Source organism: Artemia franciscana, chromosome 5 (genome assembly GCF_032884065.1).
Source record: "Artemia franciscana chromosome 5, ASM3288406v1, whole genome shotgun sequence".
In the NCBI taxonomy this organism is placed as follows: domain Eukaryota; kingdom Metazoa; phylum Arthropoda; class Branchiopoda; order Anostraca; family Artemiidae; genus Artemia; species Artemia franciscana.
This window is the reverse complement of record NC_088867.1, coordinates 32610227-32633021: the sequence shown is the minus strand read 5'-3', so window position 1 is coordinate 32633021 and position 22795 is coordinate 32610227. Positions and strand designations below refer to the sequence as shown.

Genomic DNA, 22795 nt, shown 5'->3' with positions numbered 1-22795 from the left:
CTTCCGTTAGAATGAGCCCTCTCACGACATTCTAGAGCCACTCAGTCGATACGACCACCCCTGGAAAAAAAAACAAAGAAACACGCATCTTTGATCTGTCTTCTAGCAAAAAATGCGAAATTCCACATTTATGTAGATAGGAGCTTCAAACTTCAACCGTAGGGTTCTCTGATACGCTGAATCTGATGGTGTGATTTTCGTTAATTGTATGACTTTTAGATTGTGTTTACCCCTATTTTCTAAAATGAGGCAAATTTTCTCAGGCTCGTAACTTTTGACGAGTATAACTGATCTTGACGAAACTTATATATTTAAAATCAGAATTAAAATGCGATTCTTTTGATGTAGCTATTGGTATAAAATTTCATTTTTTTAGAGTTTCGGTTACTATTGAGTCGGGTCGCTCCTTACAGTTCATTACCGTGAACTGTTTGATTGCTAGGTATTTTATAGCTGACTTTTATTTATTTTTTTTATTTTTTATCGTTTCTATTTAATCGAGAATGTCTTTATAAATCAAACGTATGAAAACAAGCAAGGAAATAATAAATGAAGAGAGAAAAATCAAATAGGTTCCTTCTGAGTAGAAAATAAATACATAATTTAAATGGGATGGGTTATTGATTTGTTTTTTAAGTATGATTTTTTTTTTCTCTCTCTCTTCTTATTCTTTATTTTCCTGTTGTTTTCTTTTTCCCACTTTGTGTTTCATTTTTTTTGTTAATGTTGTTGGTATTGGTGCTCATTAGTGTTTATCAGCCACTACTAACACTTCTTTGACTTTCCAAAGTGGCTGATGTGGTTTTTTATATACTGATGATATGTATAATAAAAAGTGTGTCTCTCTGGTGAAAAAGCGAGGATTTTGTCAGCCAGTAGCAAAATCTAAAGATGAAAATCAAGCAAATATTTCGACAAGAATCTCCGCCAAGTCGTCTTCAGTGCTCAAAAAAAAAGAAAACAAAATATAAGAAAGAGGAAAAAAACAACAACAAAATCTAACCTTATTAAGTGAACTCTACGAGAGGAGAAAGGACACTAAATCAAAAGACAAAAACCAACTTGAGATCAATGAAAGAGAAGTTACCAATTGGATTGAATATACATTATTTGCCTTGAAACAGATTTTGCCTGTCTACAATTTCGGTTTTCGTTAGATGTGCGGACAGGCTGTCTTAAATTAGTCTGGGCAAAAATATTGATAGTCTTTTAAAGAAGGAGGAAGAATTCGATTTCTTTTGCAAGTTTCAAAGAAATTGAATTGACAAATAAGATGTGCGTGTTTTTTAACACAATTTAAAAAATCTAGAACAATATTCGTCTTATAATGGCACAGGGAATATAAATGACGACCGGGACACAGGGACACAACCACAACGGGGACGCCGGGGGCACAGGGGTGATATATAAATGACGACCGGAACACAGGGAATGTTCGAAGAGAAATTACAGACCGGGACACCGGTACACAAATGACGACCGGGACACAGGGAATATAAATTACGACCGGGACACTCAAAGAGAAATTACAGACTGGGACACCGGGACACAAATGACGACCGGGACACAGGGAATATAAATGACGACCGGGACACAGGGACACAACCACAACGGGGACACCGGGAGGCACATAAATGACGACGGGAACACAGGGAATGTTCGATTAGCAATCACCATCAACAAAGCTCAAGGGCAATCATTAGAATAATGAGGTATAGATCCAGAGGCACCATTTGGGGGGTTAGGGGTGGGCAAATGCCCACCCCAGATTTTTCAGGGGGCCCAAGCTTCCACCACAAAGGGCCCTTTGCCGGCCATAATAATCCATTCTGTCCAATTGATTTGGAATTACTGCACGCCTATTACCCAAAGAGCACAAATACCTGATGACCCTTCGGGTAATTATGCTATTTGCTATTAATCATTGTAAACTTTGAAAGTAGGTTAGATACATAATAAAAGTCTCAAGTTCTGTCAAATGCCCATTTCCTAGATGATTAGGAGGGCCAGTCTGTAGTCTGGTTGAATTTTCCACGTTCAGTTTAATCCCTTAACCTCGTTGATTATGATCTTTGATGTTATAATTAATATTAGAGGTCAGTGTGGCTGAGTCCCACATTCGGTTACATTACATTTCCATGCAACACACGGGTGCTGAAAATGCGTTTTTGCTAAGAATATTCGATTGATGTGCTGCCAAAACTCGCATTTTTTTTACGCGAAAGTTGGGGGGCCCAAAATGGAGTTCATGCCCACCCCAAGATTTGGCCCAAATGGCGCCTCTGTATAGATCTGAATACGGATTGTTTTTCCCTTGGACAATTATATGTTGCATGTTCAAGAGTCAGTAAACCTGACAATCTATTTATATGCACAGACAATGGGACAGCGAAGAATGTTGTGTAACATATATATATATATATATATATATATATATATATATGAAACGTCACACTAATCAAATGTCAAACAAAAAAACATTTTTAAGTCTCATCCAACAATGCTACCTTAAAATACATACATTTTCAATTATTTGAATTATATGATTTTTTCATTATCGTCAAAGGCAGTTTACTTTTTATTACTTTTTGTTTAATTTACTTTTTTTGTTGATAGCGCGGGACCCTTTTAAATGCGGAACCCGATCACTAATTGCCCTTTATCCCTCCGGAGCTTCCACGAACTGGCTTGTAAAAAACTGCTTGGTGTTTAGTAGCTGACTTTTGTTTTATTTTTTATCGTTTCTATTTAATCAGAAATGTCTTTTTTGTATATAACATTTACTAATGAGCTTCCTAGCCCCGGATCGAATAGGTGCGGGGCCCGATTAGATGTTTTTGCGTGGCCCTCTCTGAATATTAAGTATTTAAACACAATTCATTTTCAGTATATATATATATATATATATATATATATATATATATATATATATATATATATATATATATATATATATATATATATATATATATACGTATCAAATGTCACACTAATCCAATGTCAAATAAAAAACACATTTATAAATCTCATTCAACATAGCGAACTTAAAATAAATATATCTTTAATTATTTGAATAATTCGTAATTTATTCATTATCGTCAAAAGCAATTTGTGGTACTTGTGTCTTAAAGCCACCACACTCAAGTTCTCTCAAGAGTTTGTATCGCGAACATGAGACAATAACCGCTTTTCGTGATCTTTACTCCAGGCAATATTAGTTTCGGCTCGGTGGGAAACTAACTTTTAGCTATATTTTAATTAAATATTTAGTAGGTATTTTGGTTAGGTGAGATTGTTTTAAATATAATGCGGTCGGGGCAGCCCTCCTTCCATAATTCTTTGTGGTAGTTTCTATAATTTTGTACTAAACTATTATATCTTCATCATATTTTGGCAGATTTCATTATGATTAACCTAACTTCACTTGTCGAGTGTGGCGGCTGTAAGACACAAGTACCCAATTTGCTTTCAGTTTCGAAAATATTTTTATTCATTTTGTTGATAACGCGGGACCCTTTCAAATGCGGACCCCGATCGCTCCAATCACCCTTTATCCAGCCGTGGAGCTTTCATGAACTGGCTTGTAAAAAAAAATTGCTTGTTATTCAATAGCTGACTTTTTTGTTATTGTTTCCATTTAATCAGGAATGCCATTAAAAGCCAACTAAGTTCAGAGTCAAGTGAGGCTTTAGCATTAAAATCAAAGAGTTCGTAGTAACGAAATGCAGTAAGGAGCGACCCGGCTCAATAGTAAACGAAACTCTAAGAAACGGAATTTTGATACTTATAGATACATTAAAAGAATCAGATTTGCATGCTGATTTTAAATATATAAGTTTCATCGAGTTTAGTATTGCCTATCAAAAGTTACGAGCATGAGAAAATGTATCTTATTTTAGAAAATACGGCGATATTTCATCAAATTCAGTCATACTCATCAAAAGTTACGAGCCTGAGAAAATTTGCCTTATTTTGGAAAATAGGCGGAACACCCCCTAAAAGCCATACGATGTAACAACGAAAATCACACCATCGCATTCAGCGTATCAGAGAACCCTACTGTAGAAGTTTCAAGCTCTTATCTACAAAAATATGGAACTTGGTTTGTTTTTTTTTGCCAGAAGACCGATCACGGGTGCGTGTTTATTTGTTTGTTTGTTTTTTCCCAGGGGTGATTGTATCGACCAAGTGGTCCTAGAGTGTCGCGGGAGGGCTCATTCTAAAGGAAATTATAAGTTCTACTGCCCTTTTTAAATGACCAAAAAAATTGGAGGGTATCTAGGCCCCTCCACGCTTATTTTTTCTCAATAGATGGATCAAAATTTTGAGGTAGCCATTTTGTTCAGCATAGTCGAATTACATAATGAGTATGTCTTTGGGGGTGACTTACTCCCCCACAGTCCCCATGTGAGGGGCTACAAGTTACAAACTTTGACCAGCGTTTACATACAGTAATGGTTATTTGGAAGTGTACGGACCTTTTCAAGGGTATTTTTGGTTAGAGGAGGGGTGAGGGGAGGGAGCTACGTCGGAGGATCTTCCTTGGAGTAATGGGAGAAGAGAAATTCCATCAAGGGGGTGCAGGATTTTCTAGTATTATTTTTTTTTTAAACAATGAAAAAATAAACACGAAAAAGTTTTTTTTCACTGAAAGTAAGGACCAGTATTAAAACTTAAAACGAACAGAGATTATTACGCATATGGGGGGTTCATCTCTTCCTAAATACCACGCCCTTTACGCTGAAGTATTTTAGTAATTTCAACTATTGATTCTACAGCCTTTGTGATTCAGGGGTCAATCTGACAGAATTGGGATAAAATTAAAGCTTTAGTGCAAATAGCGAGGTATTAAAGAGGGGGCAAACCCCCTCATATACATAATAAAAATACACGAATATAGAAGTTCGTTACGTAAGTTAATTTGTAAGTTACGTATATTTTTTTTACTAATAAAAACGTTCGTTAAAAATTAAAAATTATAATTGCCTTTTCAAGTAACTGAAAAATTGGAGGTCAACTAGGCCTCCTCTCCCGCCCTTTTTCTCAAAATCGTCTGATCAAAACTCAGAGAAAGCCATTTAGCAAAAAAAGAAATTTATACGCAAAATTAGTTTTAATTATTCATTTGAGGAGAGCTAAAATCAAACATGCATTAATTCAAAAACGTTCAGAAATTAAATAAAAAAACAAGTTTTTTTTAACTGCAATAGGGAGCGACATTAAAACTTAAAACAAACAGAAATTACTCCGTGTATGAAAGGGGCTGTTCCTTCCTCAACGTCCCACTCTTTACGCTAAAGTTATTTACTGTTTTATAAAATAGAATTGCAAGAAAGAATCAAACTTTAGCGTAAAGAGCAGGGTGTTGAGGAAGGAACAGCCCCTTTCATACATGAGTAATTTCTGTTCGTTTTAAGTTTTAATGTCGCTCCTTACTTTCAGTTAAAAAAGCTTGTTTTTTTTATATTTAATCATCTTTTAAAAATGTACTTGAATACCCTGAAAGAACAGGATAAAATTGTGTGTTTGTCTGAGGGGGGGGTGTAAGTTCTGGGGACAGAGCTAAGATGCTGAATTTAAGGTCGTAACCCTCATTAAAAAAAACATTCGGGAGTGAAAAATAGTCATTTTTGATATAATGGGTCGTAATACATATCAAATGACGAAATTCAGCCCCTTCCACAAAAATGAACACTTTACAACCATGAAAGAGAGATTTAAATGATGAAGAATCAATGTAAAGAAATAAATGAAAAAGTCCTACATTATCAGCATTTCTCCCATCCTCATTCCTATCTCTTCCTGGATATCTATTTACCGGAGCACAAAAATTGTCCATTCGATTATTCTCCATTATTAAGCAACAACTTATCAAGGCTCATATAACACTGATGCTCACTACACACAACGTCAAATATTCAACATAAGACTCTATAAATGGGGTGCTTGACCCCGGAAGAGAAGATCTTTGAAGAATCTGTAGGCGAAAAAAAATTCAAGTACATACCATTAGATTGGGAAAGAAAAGACTTCAGACCACAATCATAATTGTTGGGTATCCAAAAAGTAACAAAATCTCATTAATTATTGTGTACAGAGAACAGTTACTACCGGTCAAAATTATTCTAACCATCAATACGGTAATGGATTTCACACTTGGACAGATAAAAAAAAAATGACGAAATAGCCATAAGTTTTTTAAATGAACCCTAAAAATTGTCTGTCTAAGTAAAAGTGTAGATAGTCCGTAGTTACAACTAGAACCCCAAAGAGACTAAACCATTACTACTCATTTGAGAAAAAAAGAATCTTAGGAAAGCTAACCTGACTGAAAATCATAAATCAGACTATTCACTTGTATTGAAGTTCAATTTTCTACCAAAGCCATCATATAGATTTAGACTTCAAATTGTCTATTAGATATGTAGGGTCATCCTTCATCAAAATAGGAGGAGAAAGACAATTGTATCGTAGGCCTCATCAAGAGTACCAATATAGATAGATAGATATTTATTGCAACAAAAGCCACTAAGTGGCCATACAACAAATAATACAAAATAATACCACATGACACTAACTCACATAACAGGGTATATTATAACTATGAAAAAGCATATCAATTGCAAAAAGAAAACAAAAACAAAAAGGCACATAATACTAAAAAACTCACAAAATTACACAAAATGTAACACACAGGATCAATGTATTTTAATTGTTTTAATACTACATGGATCATGGTTACAAAAAAAGAAATGTTTCAAGCAAAACATATAAAATAACTTTCAACATTCTTTTCTTGTCCCGCCTATCGTTCACCCTTAAAAAATCTCTCTCTGTGCTGCATGGCTACACTCGCGTACCTATCCACATTCTTAATATCCACTTTACACTTACTTTTTAAATTATGACAATCCAATCTTTCCCATCTACTCCAATCCCAAAAGTTTCTACCCTCAAATCCTTTAACTCCTTACAATTGCAGATAAAGTGCTCTAATTCCTCATTTTCTCCGCATATTCGGCAAAAATACGGGCCCCTCTGTGACCTGAACCTCCTCAAATACTTCTTTCTTTCACCGAAAAACATGAAATTACTCCTTATTGAAACAATCCACCTTATATCCTCCTCCTGAAGTCCCACTTTAAAACAGTATTCCTCTTCCCATACCTCCTTGACCTCCACGTACACATTTAGAGACGCTGCCACGGTCCGGCTTTTCTGCCATAACTGGATTTTCTGCTCTTGCAGTACAATCTTTACCTTTTTTGCCACAGATCCTACTTCTCCTCCTATGCCTACCCCCTGGTTCCAAACTCCTGACATCCCACAACTATTCAAAAGTTTCCTTATTTGATTTGGCCATGAATCTTTTCTATAATCCTTTATCATTTTTCTGTATACTACCTTAACTAAACTATCCTCAGGCAATGATGTTATCCTTTCCCAAAACTTAACCATTTTTACCAGTCTCTTATTCCTAAGGGTGTCAAGGCCTAAATCTCCTCTTATTATTAGACTATTAAACCTATCATTTACACCTATCAGTCTCTTAAAATACTCAAGCTGAATCCTTTCTAACCCCATTCCTTTCTCCCCCCCCCACACAATTCTGATCCATAACTTACTATTGAAATCAACCTTCCGTCGAAAATTTCCTTGTGGAGCTTAATATCATTTAGGCCTAATTCTTTAATACTACTTCCAAGGAACATATCCATTAGCATATTTCCTTTAATTACCATACTCTATATGTCTCTTCCATGTTCCATTACCCATTAACTTAATCCCTAAATAATTAAATTATTCAGCTATTTTCATTCCCTCCCCTCTATAGCTAAATCTCAGCCCCCTACTTTTGACAGTCTTACTTTTGGACAGTCCCGCCCGAAGTGTATACGAGCCTCCCTTCCATAAAAATATTATATGCCCCTGTTATCCTTGGAGTTTTGTTATATGATCTTTGGTCTATATTGAAAGAAGTGGCTATAAAAAAAATTCGATCGGACGCATTTGGGAAAAGAGGGCTGGAGGTGGCTAGTTGCCATCGGATCAATTTTGACTCTTAAAATGGGAGTTACAAATTTGAATTTCTAATTATTTGAGTCCCCCTCCAAGGTTTATACGACCACTTTTTCTATACAAATTGTATACGCCCCTAGGGCAAAGTTACAAACCCTGAAATTTTGTTGTCTGATCGTTAGACTATTTCAAACAAAATGACAATCTCAAAATTTTGATCAGATGCATTTGGAGAAACAAGGATGTGTGTGTGGGCAGGGAGAGGGGGGTAGATATCCTCTGATTGCTTTTGACTCACAAAAAGACAACTAGAACTTCCAACCAAGTGAGCCACCTCCAAGGTTTATACAACCAACCATTACATAAAAGCCTTATATGCCCCCGGGCCATAACTTAGGACACTTCCCTCGGGTTCTAGGGATTATGTCGACCCCGGAGATTTTGTTTGTCTATGACACGTGAAATATTACAAAAGGAACACGGCTTAGCATAAAATACCAAGTGTAATTAGTGTATTTACAAAAAGCGCGTCAAGTAGTTTCATAATGCTAGAGGAAAGATGAACAACCTATACCATCAAACGTGGCAATACTAATCCGAGTAGCTAAGGTAATGGGTACTGAAAAATTAAGTAATGATAAACGAAAATGAAGAACAAATACATACAGTCAGGATACTTCCGTCAGCAACAATTACAACGAGTCAAAAACAAAAGTGAAGAACAAAGAAATGCACGGGTGGAAGATGAGCGGCAGCAAGAATTAGGAAGAGCTAAGAGCTCATATGGCACTTGTGACGAGGGATCGAATCCGGTCCGGTTATGTCAATCACGCATCTAGAACTTGCACTTATTCTCGAATTCGCCAAAGCAATAGAAATCACCCCAACTCCCCCAAAGAGATCGGATCTGGTCCGGTTATGTCAATAACATATCTAGAACGTGTGCTTATTTTTCTCATCAGGTTTCATCCGATCTCTCCACTCTAAGCGTTTTCCAAGATTTCCAGTTTCCAAGATTTCCATCCCCCCCCCCAATGTCTCTGGATCCAATCCGAATTGAAAACAGAGCCTCTGAGACATGACATCTTTCTATATATCAAGTTTCATTAAGATCTGATCAACCATTCGGGAGATAAACATACCTCATTTTTCACAATTTACCCTCACGCCTACCAATTGGATGAAACTTGGTGGGAAGAATAATCATAAGTCCCAGATACGTGACTGACATAACCGAACCGGATCCCCTGTCTTTGGGGGATTTGGGGGGAATTCCAGTGCTTTAGCGAGTTCGGTGCTTCAGGACGTGATAGGACGATGAAAATTGGTAGGCGTGTCAGGGACCTGCACAAATTGACTTGATAACAGTCCTTTCCCCTCCCTCCATCCCCCAGATGGTTGAATCAGATAAACCACTGTTATCAAGTCAATTTGCGCAGGTCCCTGACACGCATACCAATTTTCATCGTCCTAGCATGTCCTGGAGCACCGAACTCGCTAAAGCACTAGAAAACCCCGCCAACTCCCCCAAAGAGAGTGGATCCGGTCCAGTTATGTCAATCACGTATCTAGGACTTGTGCTTATTCTTCCCACCAGGTTTCATCCCGATCTCTCCACTCTAAGCGTTTTCCAAGATTTACGGTTTCCCCTCTAACTCCTCCCAATGTCATCAGATCCAGCCGGGATTTAAAATAAGAGCTCTGAGACACGAGGTCCTTCTAAATATCAAATTTTTTAGTAAGATCCGATCATCCGTTCGTAAGTTAAGAATGCCTCATTTTTTCTTATTTTTTCCGAATTAACCCTCCTCCTCCCCCAAGATGGTCAAATCTGGGAAACAACTATTTATGTTCGAATCTAAGACCTCCCACACACTAAGAGAGAACCGTACCACTAGACAAGCAAGCCACACTTAAGAACAACAATCGTTTGTTTTATTGGCAAATAAAATTCTTCTCAACTATCTCGTTTGCTCGCTCCCTCCCAGATGGTGAAATCGGGGAAGTGACTATTTCTAATTTAATCTGGTCTGGTCCCTGATACACCTACCAACTTCCATTGTCCTAGCTTATCTGGAAGTTCTCTAACTAGCAAAACTGGGACGGACAGACAGACGGACGGACGGAAATTGCGATTGCTATATATCACTTGGTAAATACAAAGTGCCATAATAAAACTACTCAAAACAAAAGTGAAGAACAAAGAATATAAGGCTAAAAGATATACAACAGCGAAAACAAGGAAATATGCTGTTAAAAGATAAGCGGCAGAGAGAATTACAAAAAAACAGCAGAGAGAAAAACTTAATGGCGTCGATCATTGACGTCATCAAACCTACATGGATCAGTTGCGACAATTCTATGTTATTTTATTAATATTGGTGGTGGTTTTATTTGTTTTTGGTTTATTTTAGTTTTTTTATTTGTTTCGTTTTTTATCTTTATTTCTTCTCAGCTGAAGACGCCTCGCTTACATGCAAGCGAAATATCCGCGTCTCGTTTCAGTTTTTCATCTTTTCTCTCTACTGGCTATACTCTCATGTGTTGTTTTGCTTTGAGTTTTTCTCTCTTTGTTGTTTTTTGTTATGGATGGCCAGTTCGGCTTAAGATCGAACTGGCATTCGGCATTCGAGAATTATACGCTATCACGAAAAAGCGAGTATCAGAACGTGTCAAAAATGGAGTGAAAACAGAATTATGCTGTTACAAGACAAGCGACAGCATAAAATCAGAAAATGTCAAAAATAGAAGTGAAGAAGAAAGAAATATTACGTTAGAAGAACAACGCAGTCACAATCTTCGACGCCAACAAAATATGGCACAAAATCCAGTACAAATCTACAAAAATGCCATAAACACCGCAACTGTTGATTACAAGTCATTGGGACCCTTCTACCTTCTATATGTCTCCTGGGGAGCCCTCCATTTTCCCAAACAAACAGTAGCAAACAAAGCTGACTCACTTGGAGGTTGCTACTTACAACGAGAATCAAATATCGGGGCCCCGCTTCGAAATCGGCTACACATTTCCTTTTAACTGGCATATTGACATTTGTGGGCACTAAAACAATCTAAAAAGGTCACAACCTTAAGGGAAAATTGTATTTTTCCCAAGGTGGTTGTATCGAACCTATGGTGACGCCATGACATCAAGTGTATTTGTGAAGATTTAAGTCATAATGTAGAAACTGTCTTCACATACTCTATGTGTCCTTTAGATGTAACCTAAAAATGATTCTTTCTGTAACTTGGCAGTTCAGACACTTCGGCTGAGATAATTAAAGGGGCGATATACGCCATTTTTGTAACTTCTCAGGAGAGCTAAAAACGGAAAAAAGTTTGTCCACGGCGTACGTCTCTTTTATCTTCAAAGTTTGTCCACGTCCAAAAGTGGCGTATTTCTCTTTTTATCTTCGTAATGAAGACACATACATAACTTATTTTTGACCAAAATGCCAAATATCGCCCTTTTAATTATTAAAGCCGTCGGCTGTGAGGTAGGTTAAAAATGGTATAGGTCTCTTTTTTTCGTAACGGCATCGGATAGGATAGTTCTGACTGCACCATCCGATTCCTCGTGCTAAGTTTACCCACGACACATGCATAACTCATTTTCGGCCAAAATGGCATATTTTTAATAATTTTTTATTTTATTTATCACAGCCGTTTTAGGTCAACATTGACCCATTATCCTTAATTTAGCCTTTGCGAGACTTTTTTTTCTGTTCTTACATATGTTTCCTGTTGCAACCTTCAAAAACTGCTTTACCGGAGGTACTCCTGGAGGAGCATCTCTTGGTAAGGCATTTCTGCGAAGATTGTCCCAGTAGATAATAACTATCTATCGGGGAGAATAGTGTAAAAGCTGAATGATTGCATCTCAAAATCAGTAATCTCGTTAAGTCTTTTAATCTTGAAGTCCATCAGCTACGTTTAAGCTAATATTAGATAGCAGTCGATTTACTAATGGTATTTAGAAGTCAATTTAAGTCATTCTTTCTTCTAATATGTTCATTACTACTTTTCAGGTTCAATTGCAAAGCTCTCGTCTCTTAAATTACACAATCAGCATAATAGCAATTCAGGTAAAGGAACTTTTAGCTTGATATGGTCAGTTTATAAGCATCCACATTATGAAATGCTTCAATTATACCTTTTCATGGATATTTGAGCACTTGGTTTCCTTTATTGATTTGACAATTTAATTGCAGCTTTCTGTGTTCTAACCTTCTTTTCTTGAAAGCCTTTTCTAAAGAGGTAAACTTCACTTCAGGTGCAAGTCCAAGGATTGGGTACGTAATATGATGCAAGGAGCATTCACAATACAAGTAACTTATGAAAAGGTATTTTTGGATTAATTTTTGTATTTTCTAAGTAGAAGTCATCTGAAACTTTTCATGTATGTTTTGTCTACATTACTCTTCGTTGATATAATGACAATTTGTTGTTTATAGTTGAGACTCCAGTAAAGACTGTTGTTCAATAAATATCTCAAAAACATGGTACTTCGTAGTCAAACTTCTCAAAAACTAGTCTAGTGTACATTATTCCTTCCCTGATAACTTTCTTTGGCAGTTTAAAGATAGTAGTGGAGCCAGGCGAATGATGAAACCCATGAAAATCAGTCAGTATACTTGATATTAATTTTTGAAAAACTTTTTTTTTGGAAAACTTTGTTGTTGGAAAGTTTTTGTTTTAATTAATAATGAAAAAGAGGCGGAGTTCCTTGATGATAGGTGTGCGATTGGTTCGAAACTTTCTGGGATCGTTCCCTGGGTCAAACATATCAAAGATCTTGTACCAAACATATCAAAGATCTAGTAAAAAGAAGGGTGTCGTTTTAGGAAACACGCCAAAAACTTTTTTACCCTGATTAGTTTCAAACATACAGCCACAAGTCTTTGGGACAAGGGGAACCATATACAAAAATTGCTCTGGGACAATGCCCCTCCTCCCCCAGCTGAAAGAATGGGGCCCATAAAGGGCCAAGAGCTTTATTCCCGTTTGGTTGGAAACTTATATCCTTCTTTCTTTGGAATAAGAGGAGCTCAATGTAGAAGGGAAAATAGAAGAAAAAAAACGTCGACTCTCCTCAAATCGGTGCCCAACTAAGAGCCTAAATTTTACAAACTACTTTTTTACATTTTTACCAACTGCTTACTATGGAAGAGTTGGTTGAAGCAGCTTGGGAGGGGGCTAATTCGATTGAACATCAGAAGTTCTATTGCTCTTTTTAGTGACTCCTGAGCAACAAGCCTACCTCCTTTGCCCTTTTATGCAACACATTCTACATAACTCGTATTATACTGGATCAAAATTCGGAGATGGTCACATTGTTCAGGAAGGTCTATTAAGTGTACATACTGGGTTGACATCACCCCCCTCCATAGCCCCAGGGGCAATGACTCTAAATTATGTAAACTACCCACTCTCCGCAGAAAGGTTTTTCATAGGCAGCACAATAGCGATGCCAAAGTAAAGAACGATGTTGGCACAATGTATTATTGACTTATTAATTTGTTTTAGACCAGGGCCCTTCGTATCAAAGGAGTTGTCGTAAAAACTTCAAAAAGGACTCATTCAATTGTAAACTGAGAGGGCTAGTGCCCTTTTTAATAGTAAAGTGATTGGAAGGCAACCAACCCCTCCTATGCAAATCATTTCCCCAAACATATCCAGTCAAAATTTTGAGATAGCCATTTTGTTCAGCATAGTTTAAAAATCTGGGAATTATGTCTTTAAGGATTACAACCCCTCCACAGCTCTCAGGGCAAGGATTATAAGTTACGCACTGGGGGCATGTAAGGCTTTTATAAAAAAGGGTGGTCGTAAAAACTTCAAAAAGGGCTTATTCGATTGGTAATCAGAAGTTTCAATGCCCTTTTTAAGAACCAAAGTGATCGAAGGGCAGACACCCCCCCCTATACACACAAACAGACCTCATATCTCCCGGAAATGCATCTGACTAGAATTTTACAATATCTATTTTGTTCAACGTAATTGAAAATTTCGGAAATTATGTCTTTGAGTATGAGCCCTCACAGCCCTCAGGGCAAGGGTTTTAAGTTACGCCTCAAGGGTATATAAGGCTTTTATAGAAATCGTGATCATACAAACTTTAGAGAGGGCTCCTTGCATTGGTAATCAGAAACTCTAGAGGCCTTTTTAAAAGTCAAAGTGATTGGAAGGCAGATACCACCACACACACAAACACGCGTCATATTTTCCCGAAATGCATCTGATTGGAATTTTGCAATATCTATTTTGTTCAACGTAGTTGAAAGGTCCTGAAATTATGTCTGAGAATGACAGCCCAACCCCCTCTCCCCACAGCCCTTAGGTCAAGGGTTGTAAGTTATAACCGAGGGGCGGATAAGGTTTTCATAAAAAGGGATATCATAAAAACATCAAAAGGGCTCATTCGATCGGAAATTGAGAAGACCAGTGCCCTTTTTAATAGTCGGAAGCGATCCAACGGCAAACACCCCCCCCCCCCCTCCCGATCATCATTTCCCCAAACACTTCAAATCAAAATTTTTACATAGCCATTTAGTTCAACGAAGTTGAAAGGTCCGAAAATTATGTTTTTTGAGGATGAAAACCCACCACAGCCCTCAGGGCAAGGGTTTTAAGTTACGCCTCAGGGGCATATAAGATTTTTATAGAAATCGTGATCAGATAAACTTTGGAGAGGGCTCCTTGGATTGGTAATCAGAAGCTCTAGACCTCTTTTTAAGAGTTAAAGTGATTGGAAGGCAGATACCACCACACACACAAACACGCGTCGTATTTTCCCGAAATGCATCTGCTAGAAATTTTGAGACGGGAATTTTATTTAAAATACTCAAAATATCGTATAGCAAGGCTTTTGGGGTTGAAACAGCCTCCAGGGCCTGGAGGCAAGGGCTATAAGTAATGCCCTGGGGCATTTAAGGTTTTTATGGAAGGGATGATTGTATAAACTTTAGAGGAAGCTCATTTGGTTGAAAATTGGAAGTTCTGATTCCCTTTTAAGAGTCAAAAGTAATGGACCCCCCCCCCCCCTGAGTACCCCTATTTACACAAAACAAATCCGATTGAAATTGTGAGATAGCGATTTTGCTCAAAAATGTCCAAAGAACATATAACAATGCCTCTAAGATTGACACAAGCCCCCAGTACCCTAGAGATAAGGTTACAAGTCATGACTTGGGGTGGCATATAAGGTTTTTATGGAATGGGTGGTCGTATAAACTTCAGATGGTGCTCATTTGATTTGAACTTGGAAGTTATAGTGCCTTTTTTATTACTCAAAAGTGATTTCAGAGCAATCAGCCCCTCCCCCACGCTCATAATTTCCACTAGGACATCGAATCAAAATTTGGAGGAAGCAATTTTGCTCATTTGGTAATTAGAATTTCTAGTGCCCTTTTTTTAAGAGTCAAAGTGATCAGAGGGCAGTTACCCTCTCTTCCACACGTCGCGTTTTCCTGAAATGCATCCAAAAGAAATTTTCAGATAGTCATTTTATTCCAAAAAGTACAAAAGAGAATATAAAAAAGCTTTTGGGGTTGATACAAACCACCAGAACTTGGGGCCAAGGGCTGTAAGTTATGCCACGGGGGCGTTTAAGGTTTTTATGGAAGGACGGCTGTTTAACAGTCGAAGAGGCTCATTTGGTTGAAAATTAGAAGTTTTAGTTCCTTTTCTGAGTAAAAAATTATGGAGGAAGCTAACCCCCCCCCCCCCCCCGACTACCCCTCGTCACCAAACCTATCTGATGAAAATTGTGAGGTAGCGATTTTGCTCAAAATAGTCCAAAGAACATACAGTAATGCCCCTAGGGCTGACATAACCCCCACCGCCCTGGGGATAGGGTTGTAAGTTATGCCATGAGGGCATATGTGTACTCCCCCCCCCCATACATACGTCGTGTTTTCCCAATATTCGTCCAATAGAAATTTTGAGACAGCTCTTTTATTCAAAACAGTCCAAAGATCATATAACAAGGCTTTTGGGGTTGATACAAACCACCAGAGCCTGAGGGCGAGGGTTGTAATTTATGCCCTGGGCACTTAAGCTTATTATGGAATGGATGGTTGTACAAACTTTAGAGGTGGTTCATATGGTTGAAAATGGAAGTTCTAGTTCTCCTTTAAGAGTCAAAAGTGATGGAGGTAAAAAAATAGCCACCACCCCCACTACCCCTCTTTTCACCAAGCGCATCTGATTGAAATTTTTTACAGTTATAGAAGTAAAACATTTAAAAATTACTTTTTCTCAGTAGAGTGCAAATTATGTTCTGACCTTGGGAAAGCATAGAGATTCGGAGCCCTGCTCATGTTCATTTCTGTTCGTTTTGAGTTTGACTTGGTTATTTATCATAAGGTCTGTTTGTTTTGGGTATCATTTATTTATCAATGCTGATTTGTGGTAGTTTTACATTTGCTAGATTATTTAAGACCATTTTTGTTTATTTTTGGTTTAATGGAATTCTTTACTTTTCTTTGAAAAACGTATTTTTTTGGAAAAAGTTTTTTAATTAGTTCGGAGGAAAAAACAGTCATATTTGGTCCTACAAATTCAGATAGCCAAAAGTTCTTGGGGGTCTTCCTGTAGGCCAGGATTTCTACGGTTTTCCTAAAGGACAAAAAGGAAGATGGTGGGGCAAGGGGATTTTAATTTTTTTCTGGGGGCTGGGGAAAAGGGATAGATGATTTTGTCTCTGATCCACTAAAATTTGTTTCCACTACAAACTCCAAACTCCACACTATATGTTACTGGGTTATCAAAATAGTTTATCTACAATGTCTCAGAAAAGCTTGGGCATGGATTTGATAATTTTGGAATATTTTGAGCAGGGGAGGGGGGAAGGCAAGTGAACACTGAATAATGAATTGGGGGAAGATGATTGAGCTAAATCAGATACATTTGGGCATACAGGTCAAATTACATTGGCAATATCTTGGGAGCAACATGGGGAGTAGATATAACTCTCAGGTAGTCCTTTACAACAAATACAAAGTAGAGAGGCAAGGGGACTTAAAAATTTTATTGGGGGAGGGGGCTGAAAATACTACGTCTCTGATCCTCCTGAACTTTCATGCACAATAAGCCTGAATGAGAATTCATCCACATCTAAGTAGTAAGGCAAATCAAAGGACACTATGTGGTACATGGTCATTAAAATAGTAGATCTGCAATGCATTAGGTATCAAGTTGAATCTTTTGATGAGTGCTGGGGCACCAAGTGGATTTCGAGTTTCAACTTCGGGAGGCTGGGGCAAATGGGAGGGGTTAAAAACATTCTTTTCATTGGTCCACTCAAACATTTTTCACTTTAAACCTCTATAGGATCTATAATCTTTTCACAGTTAACTAGCAAGGTAAATCAAAAGACACTGCTTGTTTCCAGTTGAAATAGTGTAGGCTATCTGAAATATCCTGGGAATGGCTTTGGGGATTAAGTCGAAACTATCAAGGAGTGTTAGTGGGCAAGTAAACTTCGAATCTTGACTTCAGGAGGGGATAGAAGGGAAGGATTTAAAAATCTGGTCTCCAATCTGTTTCAAATTTAGATACTATGCAAATAAGCAAGGCAGCACTAGACCCTTAAAGTCCAAACCAGCAGTGCTAATCTCCATTTTGTGGCCCTTCAGCCAGGAAGTGCAATGGGGGGCTGGGGCCAACCATCCTGAGCTTTTGCACATCCTTCTTGCTTACCTTCCCCAGATTTCTCCAGATACCCATTTGAAGCTGGGTCAACTCTGGCTGAGCTTAGAGAGTCATGCCACTGACCCCCATCCCAAACCGAATAACTGGCTATGCCTGGGATCAAATCTGTGCCCCATGAACCAACAATCCACAAGCCAGCACGCCAACCACTTACCTAGTTGGTGCTATGGACTCTTGTCGGACTAGAATCTATCCCCTGTGAAGTAGCAATGTAGACCAAAAGAATCCATGTGTATATATTATGCTCCAACCAGTTGGACAATGGGTTCCAGTTACATGATTTTACTTCAAAATCATTGGTTACAAAATATTAGAAAAAAGTAAAAATATTTGGCAGTTATCTTCTTTTTCATTTGACTCCCCAATCAAACTATTTCCAAATATAATGGTTGCTACCATGACAATTGTACCAAATCACTCCTCCCACAATAGGGTTAGATATAGCACTAGATAATATATTTATCTATTGTTTTCATTGTTTGAGTTACTGAAACTGTCTGTTAATTGGTATTTGGATTTGTTATTCCATCTCCACTATTGCACTAGTCTGAAATAATGAGAAGTTGGATAAATATATTATCTAAAAATGTTGAAGTAAAGATGAAAATCTGATTGATAGAAACTTTCTACAGAGGCTATAATAAAGTAAGAATTTTATTGCTGGGATGTTTTCCTTTAGTTTTGTATGTAGCCCTGGGTATACCTGACCTCATTAGGAGGAAGGTGACACTGTCACAGTAGCAATCATCATATAACAAAATAGTGTTGGTTGGGGTGTCAAATGGTATTACTCTTTTGTAATCTTAGTGTTTCCTAGTTACTGAAAATTCTGATGAAAATAGTTACTATTTTCTTCACCAAACAAATAATGAGGAACATGGTGTTCCTTTTTAGCTCAAAAATAAATTTACAAAGGAAGCAATGGTAAAGTTCTAGTTTAGTAGCTTCTTGGTATCTCAAAAAGTAGTTGAGTTAGGCAGATGAAATTTTCAGGAATGAATATAAGGCCAAAGATAGACTATGGGAAAGTTTTATCAAGCTACTATCTCTACTTGTTTCTTATTTCTAAGGCTTAAAGAATGCAAAATTGATAGGTCTAGAGCTATTTAAGTAGTAAACCATTTTACCTTAATTTTGAGTTTTCAATCTCTTTTTCATTGGCTCTATTTTTTAATATATAATATAATATAAAATATATAATATGGGTTGCATATTTGGGTAAGGTTAGAAATGTTTAGTTAGGTTGAAATTGTATTAGTAATGACAACAATTAATTTCAGGGCCCTCTAGAGGGAGAAGGGGTGGAGGTGGGTACTTTAAAATACCTTCCCAGTATATACTTTAGCCTGTAGACCCATCCCTGAAAGTTTCATTTTCCTAACCTAAACCCTTTCTGAGATAGCAAGAAGTCAAAACTAGAATTTTACCAACCTGTCTTGTAGGCAAATTTCAGGGCCCTCTAGAGGGAGAAGGAGTGGAGGTGGGTATTTCAAAATACCTTCCTGGGACATACTTTAGCCTGTAGACCCATCCCTGAAAATTTCATTTTCCTAACCTAAACCCTTTCCAATAGGCTATAGCAAGAAGTCAATTGACTAGAATTTTACTGTTGATTATTCAATATTTACTCTTATTTACTTTTCTGTACTCTCATCCCCTAGTATGCAATTACATAACTCAAATTATATATTTCTAATACATTATATGACCCATCACTCTTGTTTTCCTAGCTCTTGTTTCTTCACACTTGATTCAATCTATGGTTAAACAGGTTGAAACAGGAAAGACACATTGGCGGAATGGATAGAAAATATATAATTTTGGTTATGTATATTTGCACATTAGGGGGATGGAGGTTTAGTGAAACTGCACTCACAATGTCTAGCATAGGCCTGTTATGAAGTAAGAATTAATTTCTTAACTTTTTTTCTCAATGACACTTATTCTGCATTTTTAGCCATACCTTGAATAAATCAGTGAGATAGGCCCAGCTTAGGCTACAAAGTAAATGTAAAGCCAGTGGGCCCTATTGCCCTAGCCTATGCCTGTATAAACTTAAATTACATTCTCAAATGTATATATAAATGTTTTTCATACCCTCAACCTTCTCACTTTTCCATCCCTAGCAGCATTAAAGACCATAGTTTTAAATTCCATTTTCTTTCATGTTTTATCACTCCATTATCATCTTGTTCTTCAACATTGTTTACTTATTCAAATTTTCTCTTTCGCTTCCTTCTTCTTCTTATGAAAATGATAAATATCTAATAAATCAAATTTAGCTAGTCATGATCAAGAATGCAAGAGCATTGATTCTTATCAATATTAAATGAAGAAAAACAAGTTTTTTCACCTGAAAGTAAGCAGCGAGAGACATTAAAACTTAAAACAAACAGAAATTATTATGTATATGAAAGGGGCTGGGTAAATATTTCGCAGCCCATATAATTGACTTACCAATAAAGTGAACATACCACTCGATACTTTTTTATGTTCTTTATGAGTATAATAGTCGCTTCTATTGCAAATTCAATTTTAAGCACTTTTTGAGCTCTTAAAGATGACGAATTTTCAATTCAAGTATGCAATGTCGGTCGTTTTCGTCAAAATAACTAAGTTTTCTCAGCGTCAAAATTGTTTATAGTTATGTTAGGTTGGGCTAGTTAGGTTAGGTCGAAAAGTGCTTAAATTTGAATTTGTGATAGAAGTGATTATTATATTCTTAAAGAACATAAAAAAGGCATCGAGTGGTGTGTTCACTTTATTGGTAAGGCAATTATATGAATTGCGAAATATTTACCAGGGATTGTCAGCTCTATAACGCCCCGCTCTTTACCATAAAGTTTTGACTCTTTCTCACAACTATACTTGTTAAAACAATAAAAAAAAATTTGCGCAAAGAGTGGGGCGTTGAGGAGGAGACAACCCTTTTCATATACAGAATAATTTCTGTTCATTTTAAGGTTTAATGTTTCTCCTTACTTTTAGTTGAAAAAAAAACTTGTTGTTTTTATTTAATATCTGAAGGTTTTTGAATTCTTCTATGTTTTGATTTTGGCTCACTGCACAAGAATAATTAAAACAAAATTTGCATATTATTATCTTGGGGGACTAAACGGGTTTCTAATAGTTTTGATCGGACGATTTTGATAGAAAAAAAGGGTGGGGGAGGAGGCCTAGTCGCCCCTCCCCCCAATTTTCAAATACTTAAAAAGGCAAATATAATTTTTTATTTTTCGTACGAACATTTTTATTAGTAATAAATATATGTAACTTACGAAGTAACTTACCTAACGAACTTCTATATTTGTATTTATTACATATATGAGGGGGTTCGCTCCTTTGTCAATACCTCACTCTTTACAATAAAGCTTGAATTTTGTCCCAATTCTTTAAGAATGATCCCTGAATCACAAAGGCCCTAGAATAAATAGTTGAAATTACTAAAAATACTTTAGCGTTAAGAGTGAGGTATTGAGGAGGAGACGAACCCTTTTATATACGTAATAATTTTTGTTCGTTTTAAGTTTTAATGCTGCTCTTTACTTCAAGTTGAAAAGACCTTTTTATTTGTTTCCTCATTGTCTTTTTTAAATAATGCTAGAAAATCCTGCCCCCCCCCCCTCTTCATGGAAATTATCATCTGTCATGACAAATTCCTCCATGGAAAGATCCTCCAATGTAGCCCCTCCCCTCGAACCCCCCCCCCCTCCCCAACGTAAAAAGTCCCCCTGGAAACGTCTGTACACTTCCCAATAACCATTACTATACGTAAACAATGGTCAAGGTTTATAACTTGTACCCCCTTCCCCGGGGACCGTGGGGGATTAAGTCACCCCCAAAGACAGAGTGATTAGATTTTTCGACTATGTTGAACAAAATGGCAATCTCGAAATTTTTATCCGGTGACTTTGGGAACAAAATTAGCGTGGGAGGGGGCTAGGTGCCCTCCATTTTTTCGGTCACTTAAAAAGGGTACTAAAACTTTTAATTTCTGTTAAAATGAGCCTTGTCACAATATTCTAGGACCACTGGGTCGATACAATCACCCCTGGAAAAAAAAAAAAAAAAAAAAAAAAAACAACAAATGAACACGCATCCGTGATCTGTTTTCTGGCAAAAAAAAATACGAAATTCCACTTTTTTGTGTGTAGGAGCATGAAACTTCTATAATAGGGCTCTCTTATACGCCGAACCTGATGGTGTGATTTTTGTTAAGATTCTATGACTTTTAGGGGTCGTTTTCTCCTATTTTCCGAAATGAGGCAAATTTTATCAGGCTTGTAACTTTTGATGGGTATGAATAAACTTGATGAAACTTATATATTTAAAATTAGCATGAAAATAAGATTCTTTCGATGTAATTATTGGTATCAAAATTCCGTTTTTTAGAGTTTTTGTCACCATTGAGCCGGTTTGCTCTTTTAGCTCCTTTAAAGTAATCAAACAGTTCGTTACCACGAACTGTTTGATTGCTCATATCATCTGTACTACTTTCCCACTCGATGAGTTCAATTTGAAATCCATGATTTCAGTAAATGAGATATTTGCCTTTTTAGAATCCCAGGATATTTGTTTTTGCGAAAAGCAGTCATGACAAGCGGAATCAAATCACATAGACATCATGCACTATTCCTTAAGATAAACTTTTAGCTCCACCTAAAAAACGGATTTATTTATCAGTATATGATAAGCAAAAGAGTGATACGGCTTAAATGTGTTATTTATTTTTTCTCTTAACTTAGCCACTTTGTATGGAAGTAATGATGGTATAAACTTCAAAAGGAGCCCGTTTGATTAGAATTCGGAAGTTCTATATCCATTTTAAGAGTCAAAGCTGATTGAGGACAATCGGTGACCTTCCCAGGGCCTTTTTAGCTCCCTCCTCCCCGCAACGTCAAACATAAACATAAATAATACTATGGATGAATAAATAAATTCTAAACTGAAATAATATTAAAAAGAATAATCAGGTCAAACTTAAAACAAACAGAAATCATCATAAGTAAGACTAGAGTTACCCCCTCTCCTCTCCTTCCCCTTCAAAAAAAAACCTGCAAAG

At 36.9% G+C, this 22795-nt stretch overlaps 1 protein-coding gene across 2 annotated transcripts in view; it reads right to left on the bottom strand.

The window, feature by feature from the left end:
• LOC136027288 (protein fem-1 homolog C-like) overlaps positions 1-20068 on the bottom strand; it is a 56390-nt gene extending 36322 nt beyond the window's left edge. The window contains exon 1 of one of the 2 annotated variants that reach the window (XM_065704385.1): positions 19831-20068. In XM_065704385.1, coding sequence (XP_065560457.1) covers positions 19831-19890 — 60 coding nt within the window. In that variant the 5' untranslated portion in view covers positions 19891-20068. Of the gene's footprint in view, positions 1-5764; positions 5917-19830 lie in introns of those variants that run through there. The other variant, XM_065704383.1, reaches the window with a different exon arrangement.
• Positions 20069-22795: the final 2727 nt, after the last annotated feature.